At 53.7% G+C, this 17,055-nt stretch overlaps 1 protein-coding gene across 3 annotated transcripts; it reads right to left on the bottom strand.

The window, feature by feature from the left end:
- Window positions 1–42: 42 nt before the first annotated feature.
- On the bottom strand, window positions 43–16,735 carry WDR61 (WD repeat domain 61). 3 transcript variants are annotated; one of them, XM_004781708.3, is made up of 11 exons: window positions 16,683–16,735; window positions 13,996–14,042; window positions 13,200–13,227; window positions 11,519–11,624; window positions 10,964–11,136; window positions 5,630–5,778; window positions 5,406–5,499; window positions 4,499–4,592; window positions 3,006–3,098; window positions 2,208–2,286; window positions 43–286 (listed from the first exon to the last, which is right to left on the bottom strand). In XM_004781708.3, exons 2-11 carry the CDS (start codon window positions 14,005–14,007, stop codon window positions 197–199), a joined length of 918 nt encoding a protein of 305 aa, XP_004781765.1. In that variant the 5' UTR covers window positions 14,008–14,042; window positions 16,683–16,735; the 3' UTR covers window positions 43–196. The 3 variants fall into 3 exon arrangements, with proteins under 3 accessions (XP_004781765.1, XP_004781766.1, XP_044923271.1); XM_004781709.3 differs by having other exon boundaries at window positions 16,615–16,706; XM_045067336.1 differs by lacking the exons at window positions 10,964–11,136; window positions 11,519–11,624; window positions 13,200–13,227; window positions 13,996–14,042; window positions 16,683–16,735 and adding an exon at window positions 10,218–10,403.
- Window positions 16,736–17,055: the final 320 nt, after the last annotated feature.

Raw genomic sequence — 17,055 nt, 5'->3', positions numbered from 1 at the left:
CCACACCAGGGCAGCTGAAAAAGCCCGTTCACGAACACGGTGTTTGTGTTATGAACACTTTATGTTCGAGCATGAACAGCATTTCTAATAGAACATGAAAAGACTGATCTGTATCTACAAAATTTAGGTTTCTGCTCTAATAAATGCTAGAAAGGTAAGGAATGTTGTGATGTACACACCAGTCTGAGAGTGGCATTTACACAGGGCAATCGTAGACATGGATTTCCTGGTCATCGCCCACGGACACAATTTTTGAGCCATTTCCGTTGTATTTTACTCCCCAGACCTGTAAACCAAAAATAAAAGTTCTAATGCCTGTATCCTTTTTTAAAAATTAAAAAAAAAAATTTATTTATTTGACCGAGATCACAAGCAAGCAGAGAGGCAGGCAAAGAGATAGAGAGGGAAGCAGGCTCCCTGCTGAGTAAAGAACCGGACACAGGGGCTCGATCCCAGGACCCTGAGATCATGACCTGAACCAAAGGCAGAGGCTTAACCCACTGAGCCCCTCAGGCGCCCCTCTAATGCCTTTATTCCTTACGAACAAACATCCTTGTGTACTCTCACTATACTGAACGGAGAAAGACACACGGGGCTGTGTCTGGTGCTGAGCCCGCGGGAATGGGGCCCCCCCCTTACCCGGCACCTTGTGTAGCTACTGTTTATCACTCCCTCACCTCCCACACTCCACGAACTTTCAGTTTCAGATTCTGGGGAGTCGTGACCTCATCCCATGAAGCGGGCATCTGCAAGGGACCAGCATGGGCTCTCATTCACGTCTCCAGAAAGAAGGTGGCCCACGACTACCCGCTCCCAGCTGGGGATGATCTCTAAGGCCCTTGGAGCCTGCCAGGCCCCGGAGCTGAGACAGCAGCCAGCACGGGGCACTGGTTTGACAGAGGTGATGTGGCTGGAGTTGGACCAGGTCAGCCTGTCACTCTGACCCCAAGTACGGGTTCCAGCCCTGAGCCCAGTGTTGTCACTGGGCGGGCCGACGACCTCCCTTCTATCCCAACAGCCCTTCTGAGACAACAGCATGCTCTGAGCCTCACGTGCAGGGAAACAAGCCCGCAGGGAGGCTTTACCCTCACGGTGAAATATCAAGACGAACCCCCCAACTTCATCAGCAATGGTTTTGGGTCAGACGTGAGAGCGCAGGACAGCAACGTCAGCGTTAAGCTACGTTCCAAAGAGCCCTTCAGGGCGCCCGGCTGGCTCAGTCGGCAGAATGTGCGACTCTTGATCTTGGGGTTGTGAGTTCAAGCCCCACGTTACTTTAAAAAAAAAAAAAAGAAAAGAAAAAAAAACCCTCAGGATCTTCATTAAAAATATTAGAAGCCAATTTTTTACCGCCATAGGCATTTTCTTCCCTAAAGTGACTAGTTTCCTGAGATGTGCTAATTGGGACCAGCAACACGGGCCTCACTTGGAGCTGCTTAGACATGTGGGAGCCCAGGCGCTGTGCAGACTCCCGCCTTTCCCTGGAGCCCTAGTTCCTTTCACATCCACGCTGGCAAAGACAAAACGGTGGGAGCACAGAGCCCCTTCCTCCTCATTTAAAGACTGAAGCAAAAGTTACCAATGTTGCTTAAAGCGAAACAACCGATAAGGATTTATGGCTTTGGGTATGTTATAAAAAAGAAAATATCACACCACTTCTGTGGACACCTCTAAAAATAACAAGTGCTGTGTGTTTGAGCAACAGGCACTTAAAAACAATTATTTGAGAGAGAGGGCACACACATGAGCAGAGAGGAGAGGAGAAACAGACTCCCCACTGAGCAGGGAGCCCGACGCAGGACTCGATCCCAGCACACTGGGACCACGACCTGAGCCGAAGGCAGACTCCTAACTGACTGAGCCACCAGGTGCCCCAGAGCAACAGGCACTTCTGAGGAAGGCCCTTCCCCAGCCGGCCAGGGCAGGCGGCACCAGGAGGAGGGCTCCTGACGTGCTCCAGGCACCAGCACTGGACGGCCACGCGGCTGGCGCTGTGTGTTCTGGCCCCTGAAGGGACATCACACCTCACAGCTCTCCAGGCCGACGGCGCAGACGGTGTACGCAGGAAGCTGGCTGTCGGACCACCCACGCAGGGAGAGCAGCCCAGCAGCAGGCCGGGAACGGGGACGGCCGTCGGCGTCGGCGGCGGCGCTCAGACAACGCCAGCCACCAAAGACAAAGGAATGCGAATTTGAACTCCGCCGTACCTGATCCTGGTGGTCGAAGAAGGTGTGCACACACGTTCTCGTTCCGACGTCCCAAACTTTCACACTTTTGTCGGATGAACTATGTGCAGAAGGGAACATTAGTATCAAAACAGTCTGTAGTCTGGTTTTAAGTTGGATTAATCTGACCAGAAACTCCACCCTCCTTTGCTCATCTACACTCTGCCCACCTGTGTGCCCCCTGGCCAGCAGGGGCCCCAGGGAGCTCTGGGTGCTGGCCTCTCTGGTGGCTTTTCCTATGCACGGAGCGGCCACGTCCCTCAAGTTCTCATCTGCCCAGTCCTTATCCCTGGGTTCCCACCAGGAGCCTCAGACACGTGAGCCTGTTTCCAGGTCGGTGGGGGTGGGGCTGGGAAAGCCCCCACTGAAGGCTACTTCTAAAGTCTAAAGGAAGAGGCTTCTGTAGCTGTGCGACGCTCGCTAGAAGCTGGCCGTCCTCGGCCTTAGCGACACAGGCTCCAAAGGCACGACTTCTGCACACAGAGGTATGCAGCGTACGTGCCTACCGGACCGCAGAGATCCCTAAGGTCCCTACATGTGGAAGCCTAGATTTATAAGAAAACACTCAAAGTTGAACTGTTCCAAAGAATTCATCTTTGTTCTGGTGAAAGACAACTAACTACCTGCATAACTTAAACCCAAACCACCGAAAAAACTAACGCAGAAAACAAAGTCTACCTGAATAACAAAGGGTCAGACCATCTTCAAATCTTAAGGCAATACATGAAAGATGACCTTCACCTTCTTAGCATGTAAGAAGCTGCTGAGAATCGCACGTACCTGGAAACGAAGTGTGTGTCATCGGGACAAAAGGCAACGTTCAGCACCCACGACGCGTGGCCGCTCAGTGTGCCGGCCAGATTGGCATGTTGTCTGCAACGGAGAGCGTCAGACAAAACGGACATGACAGAATGTGTGACCTGCCCCACGGCAGAGAGTAGGGCGCGAGGCAAGACCACTGCCGAGATGGGGAAAGCGAAGCAGCAGGGCAAGCTGGCAGACTCCAAGCCTGCCGCGCTGCCAGTGCCCTCTCCACGCGGAGCCAGAGCTCCCGTCCCTGGAGCTGGCCACACTCATTCCTTAGAACAGAGGGAGCTCAGAGAGGCCATTTTTAATCGAATCGAGAACAAGGCAGGTCTAACGACAAAAGGCATTTTTAGTTCCACATAAGCGCAAGCCCGACAGCAGGGGCGGGAGGACAACCCTGTGGCCCGACTGAGGTGCAGGCCCTTGGGCAGCACAGAGCGCACTACAGAGGGTCGGAGGGGAGGTGGCCTCAGAGGAACCCGCCTCTGGATGGGCTTGTCCTCTGCACTTCGGGGACACTCGTCCCCCTTAGTCAGGAGGCCAGAACTATAGTCATGACGGATTCACGTGCAGAGTCGGGCACTGAAGTGTAGGCCACAGCGGCCTGGGGCTCTGGGACCCATGAGCCGGCACAGCTGGGCAGGGGCACCCCTCCCGAGCCACAGCACCCAGCCAGCTCTTGCTTGCTGCCCTGCTGACCACCTCCTGTTCTCAGTGTCCCCACTCCCTTCGCAGACCCTGGGAAAGCCCCCTCATAGGCCCACAGGATGGTGTGCACATGGACAGTCAGGACTGGGGCAATCCCGGTGCCCACTCCCCACGCGGGCACGGACAAGCGGGCCGTGTGTACCCGCGGCACCAGGAGGCCATATTTGGGAGGCGTGAACCGGAGGCATGCCTGGTACTGAGTCAAAGGGCCAAGGACACAGTCAATCCCCTTCCAGGGGAGGCTTGACTGGGGAAGCCCAGGAGGAAGGGGCCTTCACAGGCTTACAACCAAAGATGGCTATGACCTGAAGAGAATGACCCCTTGCTCCTACACCTGCAGCCAAAACCACCCACAAAGAGCCTCCTTCATCTAGACCTGCAGTGAGGTGGCCAGTGAACTGACAGCCACCCTGGCAGCGCAGAGGACAGCCTGCGGGAGGGCCATGTTTTTGCCATCACCCTGGGCCCACGACCACCTGTGGTTCCACCTACACGGTTCCATCCTACACGGCTGACTGCCCTGACGGAACTTAAAATCCATGAGGCCCACAAGAGATGGAAAGGCTGGAAACAGGCAGGAAGTACTGATCCTAGCGGGCAGCCATGACATTCCAAGTTCAAGGACAGGGATGTGGAAGGGGGAGCGATGCCTAGACCCTGCACACAAGTCCCTGCAAAACCCGGGGCTCCTCCAAGCAGTGGAAGACAGGAAGGGCACTGGTCCTGGGTGAGAAGCCCGAGTCTGCATGGGAACTCACACGTCATAGATCTTGATGTAGCCGTCGTCGGAAGCAGTGACAAGGAGCTGAGAGTCCGGGGAGAAGGTCAGGGAGCGGATGGGCATAGCGTGGCCTGGAATTCACAAAGCCTGTGTTCATGTGGCAAATCGTGCACTCCCCACCGACAGTGTCCCTAGTAACGAGCCTCTGTCAGAGACGCAGGGAATGACTGCATGGACCCCTCCTCCCAGTGTTCTAGAAATATCCACACAACCCAAGCCCCTCCTCCAGGAGCCATTTCTCCTCGGTTCCCTTCCCTCACGAGCTGGACCTTAGCACACACCGCTTGGGAGAAACTCCTCTGCTATAGACACGGACAAACAAGGAAATACACGGTCTGATCTGCACGGATGCACAACAGGGTGCTGTTTCCTACACGTCCTGTGCTGTGGGTAAGCAGTAAACTGAGGAGGCAATGCATTCACTAGGTCAGAATTCACACCAGCAGGAAGAGGGCAGAGTCGGAGACGCGCCCCTACTCACGCCCTGAGGCCGGGCGGCAGGCCCCTGGCGTGGGCCTGGCTGTCATCCACCTTCAAATTTCCTAATCATAAAGTTCTGTAGCGAGGATCAGGATGGAGAGGAAGCACTCCTCCTCCTCCTCCTCCTCCTCCTCCTCCTCTCCTCAGGCTAAGCCACATTAACACATGAAAAGATAAGCCCCTTCACAGGAACCCGCTCTTTGCACCAGGACACCCCCACCCCCACCTCCCCCACCCCCATTATAAGGAGATGACAAAACTCTTGGAGGCATTTCAGATTTCTGACTGAGATCGCAGTTTTGCGAATCTCAAGCTCCTTTGTCATCTAGCAGCATTTTACTCAAAGACTGACCTGTCCTTTGTGACCTGATAGCCCAGTCCGCACAAAATGAAACGAGCTGTACCTTCCAGCGTGTGCAGGAGCTTTCCAGTTGCAATATCAAAAATGTTGATGATCCCGTCTATGGCTCCACTGGCCAGGTACTTCCCATCGGGGCTCTGTGCAGAGAACATGTGGAGGACATCTGAGACCCCGTGCGGTCAGGCCACCCCCCCCACCCCCGCCCCCAGCACAAGGCTGACAGCGCACAGGGCAGGGCCCCGACAAAAGACCGCTGTGTTTCCTTACATATGCAATACTAAGAATGAATTTTCCTCTTGTGTCCAAAGAATATTCCTTCTTCCCACTTTCCACACCAAAAATGTTCACTTTCCCCACATGAGTTCCTGTGGCCAGATACTGGGAATCAGGAGAAAAGGCCAAAGTCCAGGCATCCACTAAACAGAAAAAAAAGGGAAAAAAACACAGTGAGAAAAGGTGCGACCTTAATTTTTAAGACTTAAAGCTTTATCAAAAGATGATTTTTTAAAAATTAGAAACAATGTCTGACTCAAAAACGTATGTGTAAAGATGTTAATCCTTTACCAATTTAGTTTAAGGACTTAAATTTTCAATAAAAATATGACAATACCAAGTGTTAACAGGATATGGAAAAACCAAAATCCTCACATAGGGGTGGGAACATAAAACAGTGCAGCCGCTCCGAAACGGGTAAACAGTTTTCCTCTCTTTTTAAAACTTTTAATCCCCTAGCACTCATCAGGACACATGCCCTCAGCCCCCATGGCCTCCCTGGGGACAAGCAGTGTGTTCTCTGGAGCTGAGAATATTGTTTCTTGGTTTGCCTGTTCGCCCCCTTTGCTTGTTTGCTTTGTTTCTTAGATTTCACACATCAGTGAGACCGTGTGATAACTCTTGCTCTGACTGACTTAGTTCACGCAGCACGGCACTCTCCAGTTCCGTCCATGCTCTTGTAATGTAAGTGTTCATCCTTTCCGATGGCTGACTTAATACTCCATCACATACATACACCACATCTTCTTTATCCGTTCGTCCGTCGACAGACATCTGGGCTCTTTCCAGTTTGGCTGTTGTGGACACTGCTGCTGTAAACATTGGGGTGCGTGTATGCCTTCGAATTACTATTTTTGTATACTTTAGGGTAAATATCCAGTAGTGTGATTGCTGGGTCGTAAGGTAGCTCTATTTTCAACTTTTTGGGGAACCTCCATGCTGTTTTCCAGAGTGGCTGCACCAGCTTGCATTCCCACCAACAGTGTAGGAGGGTTCCCCTTTCTCCGCATCCTCTCCAGCATCTGTCATTTCCTGACTTTTTGATTTTAGCCATTCTGACTGGTGTGAGGTGGGATCTCACTGTGGTTTTGATTTGTGTTTCCCTGATGCCGAGTGAGGTGGAGCACTTTTTCATGTGTCTGTTGGCCATCTGGATGTCTTCTTTGCAGAAATGTCTGTTCATGTCCTCTGCCCATTTCTTGATTGGATTCTTTGTTCTTTGGGTGTTGAGTTTGGTATGTTCTTTATAGATTTTGGACACTAGCCCTTTATCTGGTATGTCATTTGCAAATATCTTCTCCCATTCTGTCAGTTGTCTTTTGATTTTGTTAACTGTTTCCTTTGCTGTGCAAAAGCTTTTGATCTTGATGAAATCCCAATAGTTCATTTTTGCCTTTGCTTCCCTTGCCTTTGGCATTGTTCCTAGGAAGACTTTGCTGTGGCTGAGGTCGAAGAGGTTGCCGCCTGTGTTCTCCTCAAGGATTTTGATGGATTCCTGCCTCACATTGAGGTCCTTAATCCATTTTGAGTCTATTTTTGTGTGTGGTGTAAGGAAATGGTCCAGTGTCATGCTTCTGCATGTGGCTGTCCAATTTTCCCAGCACCATTTGTTGAAGAGGCTGTTTTTATTCCATTGAACATTCTTTCCTGCTTTGTCAAAGATTGGCTGACCACAGAGATGAGGGTCTATTTCTGGGCTCTATGTTCTGTTCCACTGATCTATGTGTCTGCTTTTGGGCTAGTACCATGCTGTCTTGATGATGACAGCATTGTACTAGAGCTTGAAGTCCGCAATTGTGATGCCACCAACTATGGCTTTCTTTTTCAACATTTCTTTGGTGATTTCTGGTTCCACACAAATTTTCGGATGATTTGTTCCAGCTCTGTGAGGAACGCTGATGGTATTTTGACAGGGATTGCATTGAATGTGTAGATAACTCTGGACAGAATAGACACTTTAACAATTTTGTTCTTCTAATCAGTGAGCATGGAACGTTTTTCCATTTCTTTGTGCCTTCCTCAGTTTCTTTCATCAGTGTTTTATAGTTTCCAGAGTAAAGATCCTTTACCTCTTTGGTTAGGTTGGTGCAGAGGTATCTTACTGATTAGGGTGTGATTGTAAATGGGATTGTTTTCTTAACAGTCTGACAGTTTCTTAAATGAAAACAAGCTTAAGAAACACCTTGCAAGTCCATCCCTGGGTGTATACCCAGCAAAAATGAAAATGCGCGTCCACACAGACTTGGGCACGGGCGTTCGCAGCACTACGGCGTCTACACAGTAGGAACCACATAGTAAGTAGAAGAATTGCTAGAGACTAAGTAGAAAGAATGCACGTGTTCAAGAGGTGGGTGGCAGAACAAAACAGGAGGGAGCGCTCACAGCTGCAGCGTGGACATACACCGTCCCGCCGACACTGACACGTGGATGGAGAGCAGATCGGGGGCTGTCTGAGTCTGAGGGCAGAGCGTGGACAGACTCTCCTCGGACATGAGGGGGCTTCCTGAGGCCTGCAACTACGGTGGTGCCCACACAACCTGCGACCAAAACTCACTGAACACTTACAACGGGCAAACCTTACAGTGCACAGAAGCGAAAGCTCCCCTCGCTGGAGCTGGAAATAAATGGAGATGTACTACCCCGAACGCTCCCCAGGTGAACTCTAATATGACCAATAATTTACCACAGATTAACAAGGACTGGAAAGAGGCACTATTGTTTTTAGAAAAATCACCTGTTTCTCAGTTACACGGCAAAACCCAGCTCTATTCATGTCATCTGGATTGGTCAAGCAGCGTCGCAGTGCGGCTCGGCCCGATGGAGGGGTCTCCAGACTCCTGCGCCGCTGGGGCAAGCCATGTGCTCTAGAATTCTAGAACACACCACTGTTTCCTGGGCTGCTCAGAACCTCTTCGGAGGCCATCCCAAAGCGCTCTGGGGGCCTCTGGGATCAGGGCCAAGGCCACGGAGTCATCCTGTTGCCCACTGCCTGCCTGTCCCGTTAGCCATATGTACTCTTGTAGGGGAACACGCCCCGAGTCTTGCCACCCTGCCCCGACAGGACAGTGCTTGCCAGATCAAAGGGAAAACAGAGAAAGTCTCTCTCCCAAGACACCGTCCTCATTCCCAGGAAGGGCTCGCACAGGACAGCCCCTTCTCAGCCTGTGGGACTGAAGAGAGGCCACTGCCAACGACACACGGCAGACAGCAGGTCCCAGCATGCCCCAGCACAGTCGGGTCAGCACCGTCTCCCAAGGTGTCTTTAACAAGTCTCTTGCAAACTCTAACACACGTATTCAAAGGAGTAATAAATAATTTAGCTCTATCACTTTTCTCATGAAATGTTTGTTTTAAAAAGGAGATTGACTCCATGAATTCCTTGCAGTTTAATAAAATAACATTCCTAATTATTCTCCCACTAGCTGGTTTACAATGGAGAAATTTTCACGTCACACACCCTAATGCTCGGAATTCAGGGCGTTTTTGTCCCACACGCTAAGACTCCTGCTACTTGCACGACAGAAACTTGATGCAGTCCCCAAGCTGCACCTCACCACCGGGTCAGCTCTCCGCTCACGGGCGTGCTGCCCGTCTGACGGCACGGACGCCCTTCCTGAGCGCCGGGGAGCTTGGCTGCTGTGCTCACGAGGCCCTCCCCTGCGTCACGGCCTTCCACTGCGTCCTCTGTTCCTTCCTCGGGATCGGGGGTGTTCTCTTTCCCTTCTCCCTGCTGCTCGTGGTGACCCACATCCCCATGCACATTCTGACGACTGCCGGTGTCCCTGCGCTCAGGATCCGAGCAGTGTGAGCTTCGGGCTCAGCCGCTCTTCAGCTGTCGACAGCAGCACCTGCTCTCACTACCCCAGTACCTGCTCTGTAATGACCAGACTCTTGTCCAAAGAGAAAGGACATCCGACCCCTTGTTGACTCTCTGTACCTGTTCCTTTCCACAAGCACTTGCCAACATGGAACTGACACCAGATGTTCAGGGCACTGTTGGGGACAGCAAGCTGGGTGCAGACCGGTCCTCTTCGCTGGAAGCGCTCCAGTGCTCCTCTCAACTGCAGTGTGCCCAGGGCCTCAGAGCCCTGCAGTGACCTCAGCGACACGGGTCTGGGAAGGCTTAGGTGCCCAATGTAAAAAGGCAGCAAGAGAGCTGCCTTTTCCTCCTCTCCCTGGCTCTGTGTCTTCATAGACTTTGGGGGCTGGTCTGGGGCCCCAAGTCCTCGGAGAGTGACGTCAGCAGGTGGGGATACAGGTGAAGACCATCGTCTGGGGAGTCAGCGTCTGGGTAGCTTTTGCCAGACCTACCCTACCCCACACACCCTGAAAACAGTGCCTGAGTGGATACAAAAGAGGGCCTAGGCATGCATATTCTTTAAAAATCTCCAGCAGTAAGAATCGTAGATGGAAGTATTGCCTCCAAGGGGAAACACACTCTTGTTTCTTGACAGCCTCGCTTCCCTGTGAACCGCAGGGCTATTACCCTTTTCAGTGTAGTGGCTATGGAGCATCACCGGCGGGAGGCCAACCCACTGGGGACTCTGATCAAGAGGACCATGTTGAGGAAACCCCTAAGCACCTTCTGTGTCACCCATCCACTCAGGGGCACCACAGAGGCAGGCGGCTCTCAAGGGCTTGCCGCCCATCCCAGCAGGACAGCCTCTGGCGGAGAATGCGATGCAGTCATTCGCAGGGGGATCAAAGGCTCCCAGGAAGCCTGAGATGTCGTGTTGCTCGTTCCACATTAATGCAGCCCACCGAAATCATGAACTCCTATTACCCCAGACATGCAGCAGGCTGAGAGACAAGATTCTGCTGTCTTACGGTCGGTGAAAAAAAATGCTACTCTACAAGTGTCCTATCTGTCAAATGCTGGGAATCAGGCCCTGTAATCATGATGAGCAGAGAGGACCACGATACGGTTCTAGAAGGACACAGCACCTTACATTCGAGACGTCTATCAGTCACTGCAAGTAACAAATCAGAATATGGCAAACCGCAGCTCTGGCCCATCTGAATTCTGGTCTACAAACCCAAACTGGCAATTCTAAAATTGAAAGCCTCCGAAAACCGTTGAGTTTTCAACAGGTTTAGCACCAAAAGTTACCTGGCAGTAAAATCTGACCCACACAGACCTACAAAGCCCCCGCTTAGCTGCTGAGACTCTGCTGGTTGGAGGACTGCCACCACCCTACCAAAGGCAGTACCGAACACACAGTCCGTGCACCATGTTACCCCGCAACCAAACACTCCTGACCTGTCGGACTTCTGTCCCTAGAGGTCTAGAAAGGGACAGTGAGAGGTTACCTTCCCTAAGAGTCTTACCAGGTCCTGCATCTATAGACTTTATCTGTTTGCCGTTCTCCAAGTCCCAGAGGCGGATGTGCGCATCGAGTGAACTGGATGCGGCAATGGGCAGTGTGTGGCTGATGTCCACAGACACCACACCCAGCTGGTGTCCCTCCAGGCTCCACTGTAGGTCCAGCCTCTCGTCAGACCTTCGGTGGGGGACAGAGAGATGAGTTTCTTCACACACAATGCGCTGTACCAGCATCTGAAATCCTGGGCCCCCGTGACCCACCCCTGCTCCCATCACCCGCGGTCTGTGAAATGCAGAATCAGAGAGAACCCACAAGCACAGAACACCGAAGTCAGCCAGGTTTTAACTGTGGGACTTTTTTTTTTCTCTTGAACTACAGGCCTTTATACTACATAAGAGGAAAACAAATGAGAAAAAACTGGCTGTCTTCTTAGACCACCATACTGCTCCTGCTTCCTTACCTGGACTACACTTAACACTTTCCTGACCGCAGCTGCTCGGAGTCCAGAAGAAAAACCCTAAACCCCAGTCTTCGAGGCTGTTGGGGAGAGGGTGCTCACCATTTCCAGACCTTCACCAGGTCATCCAGGGACCCCGTGACCACTGTCTCGGAGATTTCCTTCTTGTCTGTCCCCCAGGCGACTGACCAGATGGCGTCATCATGGGCTACAACGGAAAGCACCTCATGTAAGAATCTGCACGCAGGGTCTACACTTCCTGGGCTCCAGGGAAGCTGAAATGCTGCTCCAACAGTTATGAGTTCACTCCGCTGGTGAACCGGGCACCTGGCTCACTGTCCGGCCCAGTGCTTTCCCTCCTGCTTTTCTTTCAACAGTAGAGGCAGGCGCGCGTGCGCGCCCACACACACATGCCCAGATCTCAGGTGTCCCCGGGAGGGAGGGAGTTCTGGAATAACCCGAGTCTTTCCCACTTTAGCCTGCTTCCCGTGGGCCTCAGTCTGCAATGCCATCACCTGGTTAAAACCAGGCAAACCAGCAGGATCTCCCCGGCCTCCCTTCCCCAAGAAAGACCAAAAGTTGATAAGACTCATTCTCTTAGGGATGCTTGGGAACCACCAGGCAGTTCAAAAGCAAATAGCACAGGTCTGAAAATACGTATCTCCACACTTGATTTGATTAGTCTTTTGTCACAAATGTCTACTGTGCTTGATGAGTCCGCTACTACATTTTTAAATTAAATATTATCTCAATTAATCACAACAACCCTATGAAGTAGGTACCATTAACACCCTCATTTTACAGACAATCATTTTACAGAATCAGAGGCTTAGAAAAGCCAAGTAACTCACGCGAAGTCAAAAGCTAAGGAGAACTGGGGTTCGAAGCCAAGCTCTTTAAGAACTAAAGTCCACCGTAAATGCGGAGGCCTCACCGTGGGGTCCGCAGACCTGGCGCAGGTCCATACACGTGGCAAAGGGCACGCGTAGGCTCTATTCATGCCGCGTAGCAACAGTTGAGGACCAGCTTCCCAAGCTGTGACTACTGGCACCAAGCGGCTGTGACTCATGCGCAGCACCGTGGCTCCAAGGACGATGCCCACCAGAGCCACATCCACCAGCGCACCACGGGGACGGCATGAGCTGCAAGCCGGAGTGCCGACTGGCACGCCTGACTACCAGTTAACCCTCTGAGCTAACCTGGAAGAAAGCTTCTGGCTTAAACTTCAGACTACCTAAATGGCGGCTGCTCAGACTGCAAGAGCTTTCAGGCAGTCCCACAAACGCCCCCAGGCTCTGCACACCTCTTCCAGGTGTGAAGAAATGAGGCTCACATGAAGCCCTGTGCCCCTGGCAAGCTGCACCCCGAGACGGGATGGCCCCCAGCCCTCCCCACACTACTGCGTCCCCTACTTTCAGTAAGGTCATGGTTGCTGCGGGAGCTCCTGCCCTTGTCTGAGCGGAGGAGCTGTTGTGAAGACCCCAGGGCAAGTGCTGAGGCTCTGTTTCCCTCTTTCACCCTGGTAGCTGGGAAGCTCGAGCGGCATCTTCCTCAGGCGGGAAAACATCCCTCAGCCCGGAGTGTCTCTCATGTGACTCCTGCTTTTTCTTTCCAGTTAGTTGTTTGGGGCTTCTGCTGCAGTGTGCTTGTAAGTATCTGTTTTCAGCCGCGTCTGCTGATTCTTCCACAAAGTGAGTCACTTGGGGACAGTCCCTCAGGTCAGCATACCCGAAACAACATGATGCAGAGTTCTCACAGGTGAATTTGCTGGCAGGCTGCTTACCTTGCTCTTGCTTGAAGAGAATGCTGTACTAAAAAAGAACGGATGCCTCATCAAACCAGGGGTCAGATTCAGAGTAGCCCGTCCCCTCCCTAAAACACCCCCTGGCACCCACCTCACCCCCCACCCCCAGTGTGTGAGCGACTCCCCCGTCCTCGCCCTGCCCATCCTGCAAGCTCCCCGAGTCCTTCTCACCCAAGACTTGCAGAGCTGACCGCACCAGGAGAAAACCAGTCCTTACAGGAACTGTCCTCTCTCCCCCATCCCGAGGGGACAGATCAATTCTGTGCATCCCCTGGCTGGATCACAGGAGGCTCTGCATCCAGCTTCCGGCCCAAGTTCTGTAGTTGTATGAAACGAACAGCCTGCCTAACCTGTTCCCATTGTCCCTAATCTTACTGCAAAGATCTCTCCCTTTCTGATTTTTGTTTTCTTCTTGTTTTTGAATATAAGCTTTTTGTTTTGTTTTTTAATTAAGTAAGCTCTATGCCCAATGTGGGGCTTGAACTCACGCCTTTGAGATCAGGAGTCACGCACTTTAGTGACCGAGACGCCAGGCACCCCTGAGAACAAATTATTTTCCTCAGTCCCTCCGTCAACCTGGAGACTTAGACAGCCTCCTCCAGTGCGTGCTGTGCCGCACCTAACCCTCCGGAGACTAGGTACCCACCGTCCCCCAGCACTCCTGAGCAGAGCAGGAATGAGATGATGGTCTCCTGCCAAGACACCCAGACCTCGTACTGCCCTCCAACCTGCCAGGGAGACCAGCTGCTGTTCTGTGCCTCACCACAGGCCTTACCTGGTTGGTCATTTCCTTAACTGAGGAAGGCTACAGGCCAGACGGTTCTGTGGAAACATCAGGACTTCAGTGAGCGGTGTCATCAGGACGGAGAGGGATACAGGAGGTCCCCTTATCAAGAAAACAAGGCAACCCTCTGCCGGAGCACAGGTCGGCCCCAGCGGGGCCTATAGGGCAGCAAGGTCTCCTTTCTCTCTTGGAGCCCAGGGACTCAACTTACACCTACCCCATGCCACGTGTTCCTCTCCCCAAATCTGACTATCGGGAGGCACCAGTCTGCACCCCTTGCTGCTCTTCAGAGAGACAAAACCACAGGTCCTTTTAATTGCAAATATTATTTAGTCAAAACTCAAGAAGCAAATATGTGGGAGTAAAGTGGTTATAGTCTCTGAAGGGATCTTGGCCAAATACGCCCACGAGAACCAACAGGCACGTGAATGAGACATGCATGTCCCCGGCTCTTCAAGGACTGGGCTCAGCTAAACACGAACTTCCTTAAGAACAGACATATAGGGGTGCCTGGGTGGCTCAGTGGGTTAAGCCTCTGCCTTCGGCTCAGGTCATGATCCCAGGGTCCTGGGATCGAGTCCCGCATCGGGCTCTCTGCTCAGCGGGGAGCCTGCTTCCCCCTCTCTCTGCCTGCCTCTCTGCCTACTTGTGATCTCTGTCTGTCAAATAAATAAATAAAATATTAAAAAAAAAAAGATCAGTCCTATCTTCTCAGGCTGTAAGAGTTCTTTGTATTTCGTGTGTGTGCCCTAGACCTCCAGCCACCTTGTCAAGCCTGGAAACCCCTTCTCAGGATTTTGTAAATGCACAGGACTAGAAAGGGAACCAAAGCTTGTTACTCGAGGCTCTTTTTGTCGGTGAAGTCACCAGGAACACCAAACTAGTGCGTACGGACCCCACTGCTCCAGGAGAAATACTGGGGCAGGGTCCCAACCAACACAGCACTTCCTAAGCCTACCCGAAGCTGACTGCACACACGCATCTCCCTGTAGGCCCCTCACAGGAGGTGCACTGAGGAACACAAACTTTCGCACCGCGTTTGGAGACGATTTTAATGGTGATACTGCAAACAAAAAGCACAAAAATGAAAAACTCATGACACCAAATAGACCAGAAAAAGGACCCTTGTTTACAAGAGAAGTGTCACAAGAAGGCAGGGCGTCCCTTTGTTCTGCTGCAACTGACAATGTGTCAGGGGACCCCAAGTTTCCGCCACCGTGCACATATCCGTGCGAGACCATGACAGCGCCGCGAGTGTGATTTGGGGCCACAGGTACATTTCAGCTGTAGGCAAACCTGCCGATACGGAGCCCGAGACTAAGGAAGACCAACCGCACCCCGAAGTAAAACGCCACCAAAACGTGAAAGTTAAATCTGTGAAGCTGCGTTTTGATACCTACAGAACAGGGCCTGACAGCGAGTCTCAGCGCTACCCTGCTTTCACGGGGTGCTGCGCTCACGCAGTCTCCCGAGACGCGGACGCAGCTGTGACTTCTGTCGCTGACAAAGTCACGCTGTCAACACCGGGTCTGCTGCCCGTACTCGCGACTGGAGGAAATGCTGAATTTCGGCTGGAGATTAGGGAACCTGGAAGTGCAGTTCTTCTCAGCCACATTCATGCCCCCCAATTCCCTCCAGGGAGCGAAGAGACCACACAATGAAGGCACCCAGGTTCAGGTTACTTGCTTTAAATCTGCAAACCCCAAAAGGCCACCACGAAGACTTTCCAAGGACAAGGGGAAAAAAAAACTTCTGAATAACCCGTCTGTGAAGATCTCCATCAAGGTGGCAGGGTTAGCTCATCTGCGACCCAAGAACAGGGCAGGGAGGGCAGGGAGGAGCTCCCAACAGGGCTGCGGCCCCCCTCCAGTCCGGATCTGTACTTGGCAGCAGAGGAACCCAGCGGGGAGCAGGAAGGCTGGCAGGGAGCGGCCTCCTCAAACCAAGGCTTGGGTCCACGCGAGCTCGCGCACCAGCTCTCTGAACCGCCCACCCCCACTCTGCGGGCACCCCTGCGGGCGCCTCCACCCTCCGCACGACCTCACAGCTCAAGGAGGCCTCCCCGGGATCGCAGGGACGGTACACGGTGCACACACGCTAGAGCACAGGCGACCAGGCGACGTCACCCCCCCGACAAGTGATTTCCGAGCTGAAGGCCCCGGAGCCCTCCTCCTCCGCCCTTTCTGGACGAAGTCTCCCCACTCTCCCCAGCCGAAGTCATCGCTCGCTCCTCACGGCTTCCGAAGAGCGCCACACGCGCCCTATTACCCAGGCGGGTCAGGAAGCCCCAGGACCGCAAGTCCGGAGCACCCGGCCCGTGCTGGCCCCTGTCCGGCGACGGGAAGCTCGCTTCCGAGGAAGGCAGCGCGGCCGACCACGGGGAAACTCCCATTTACGGTCAGAGGCCTCTCCCGCGGAGACGCCGGCCCCCGCCCCGCCGCTGCCCAGGGCCTCCTCCGGCCAGACGCGACCCCTTCTCCCCCGCTCGGGCCCCGCGCCCCCACAGGAAGCCAGGGCGAGGGGACGCCCAGGAGCCCCCGCCAGGCCCGCCGCCCGGAGCATCCCGGAGCACACCAGCTTGGAGGCCGCCTCCGGCGCACCCTCGCTCACCCGCCCTCCGGCCGGTCCGCCGGGGCCCCACAGACCGCCGTCCCCAACGTCCACGCGCGTCAACTCACCGCCGTCCTGCCGGCTGCACGGTCGCCGCGCTTGTGACGCACGGCTCGCGGCGACAGCGTCGCGCAGCGATGAGCTACGACGCGGGGGCGGGGCATCTCGCAGCCCCGCCCTGCTCCCGGGCGCAGGCGCGCGCCGCAGCGCCCCCTACCGCCTCGGCGCCACGCGGCCCCCAGCGCCGCTGCAGGTTTCCCCTTCCGCACCTGCAGGCTCTAGGCTTCTGCTCCCTTGGGTGGGGCCTCCGACCCTCCGCGTCCCTCGGGTGGAGGGCGACGGGGGCCGCCCCTCCCTGCTGGAGTGTCCCCCGCAGGGGTGGAGGGAGATGGGGGCCGCCCCTCCCTGCTGGAGTGACCCCTGCAGGGGTGGAGGGAGACG

This window comes from Mustela putorius, unplaced genomic scaffold (assembly GCF_011764305.1).
Source record: "Mustela putorius furo isolate JIRA1106 unplaced genomic scaffold, ASM1176430v1.1 tig00003875_pilon_pilon_pilon, whole genome shotgun sequence".
Taxonomy (NCBI): Eukaryota; Metazoa; Chordata; class Mammalia; order Carnivora; family Mustelidae; genus Mustela; species Mustela putorius.
This window is presented reverse-complemented; position numbering and strand designations above follow the sequence as displayed.

Bases quoted from the DNA above. Each gene is read 5' to 3' on its own strand.
- WDR61 (XM_004781708.3), bottom strand. The intron at 4,593-5,405 runs GTACAGCTCGTT...TGTGAATTCCAG, and splicing joins GCTCCTGCACACGCTGGAAG to GCCACGCTATGCCCATCCGC. The intron at 3,099-4,498 runs GTGAGTTCCCAT...TCTCCGTTGCAG, and splicing joins TACATCAAGATCTATGACGT to ACAACATGCCAATCTGGCCG.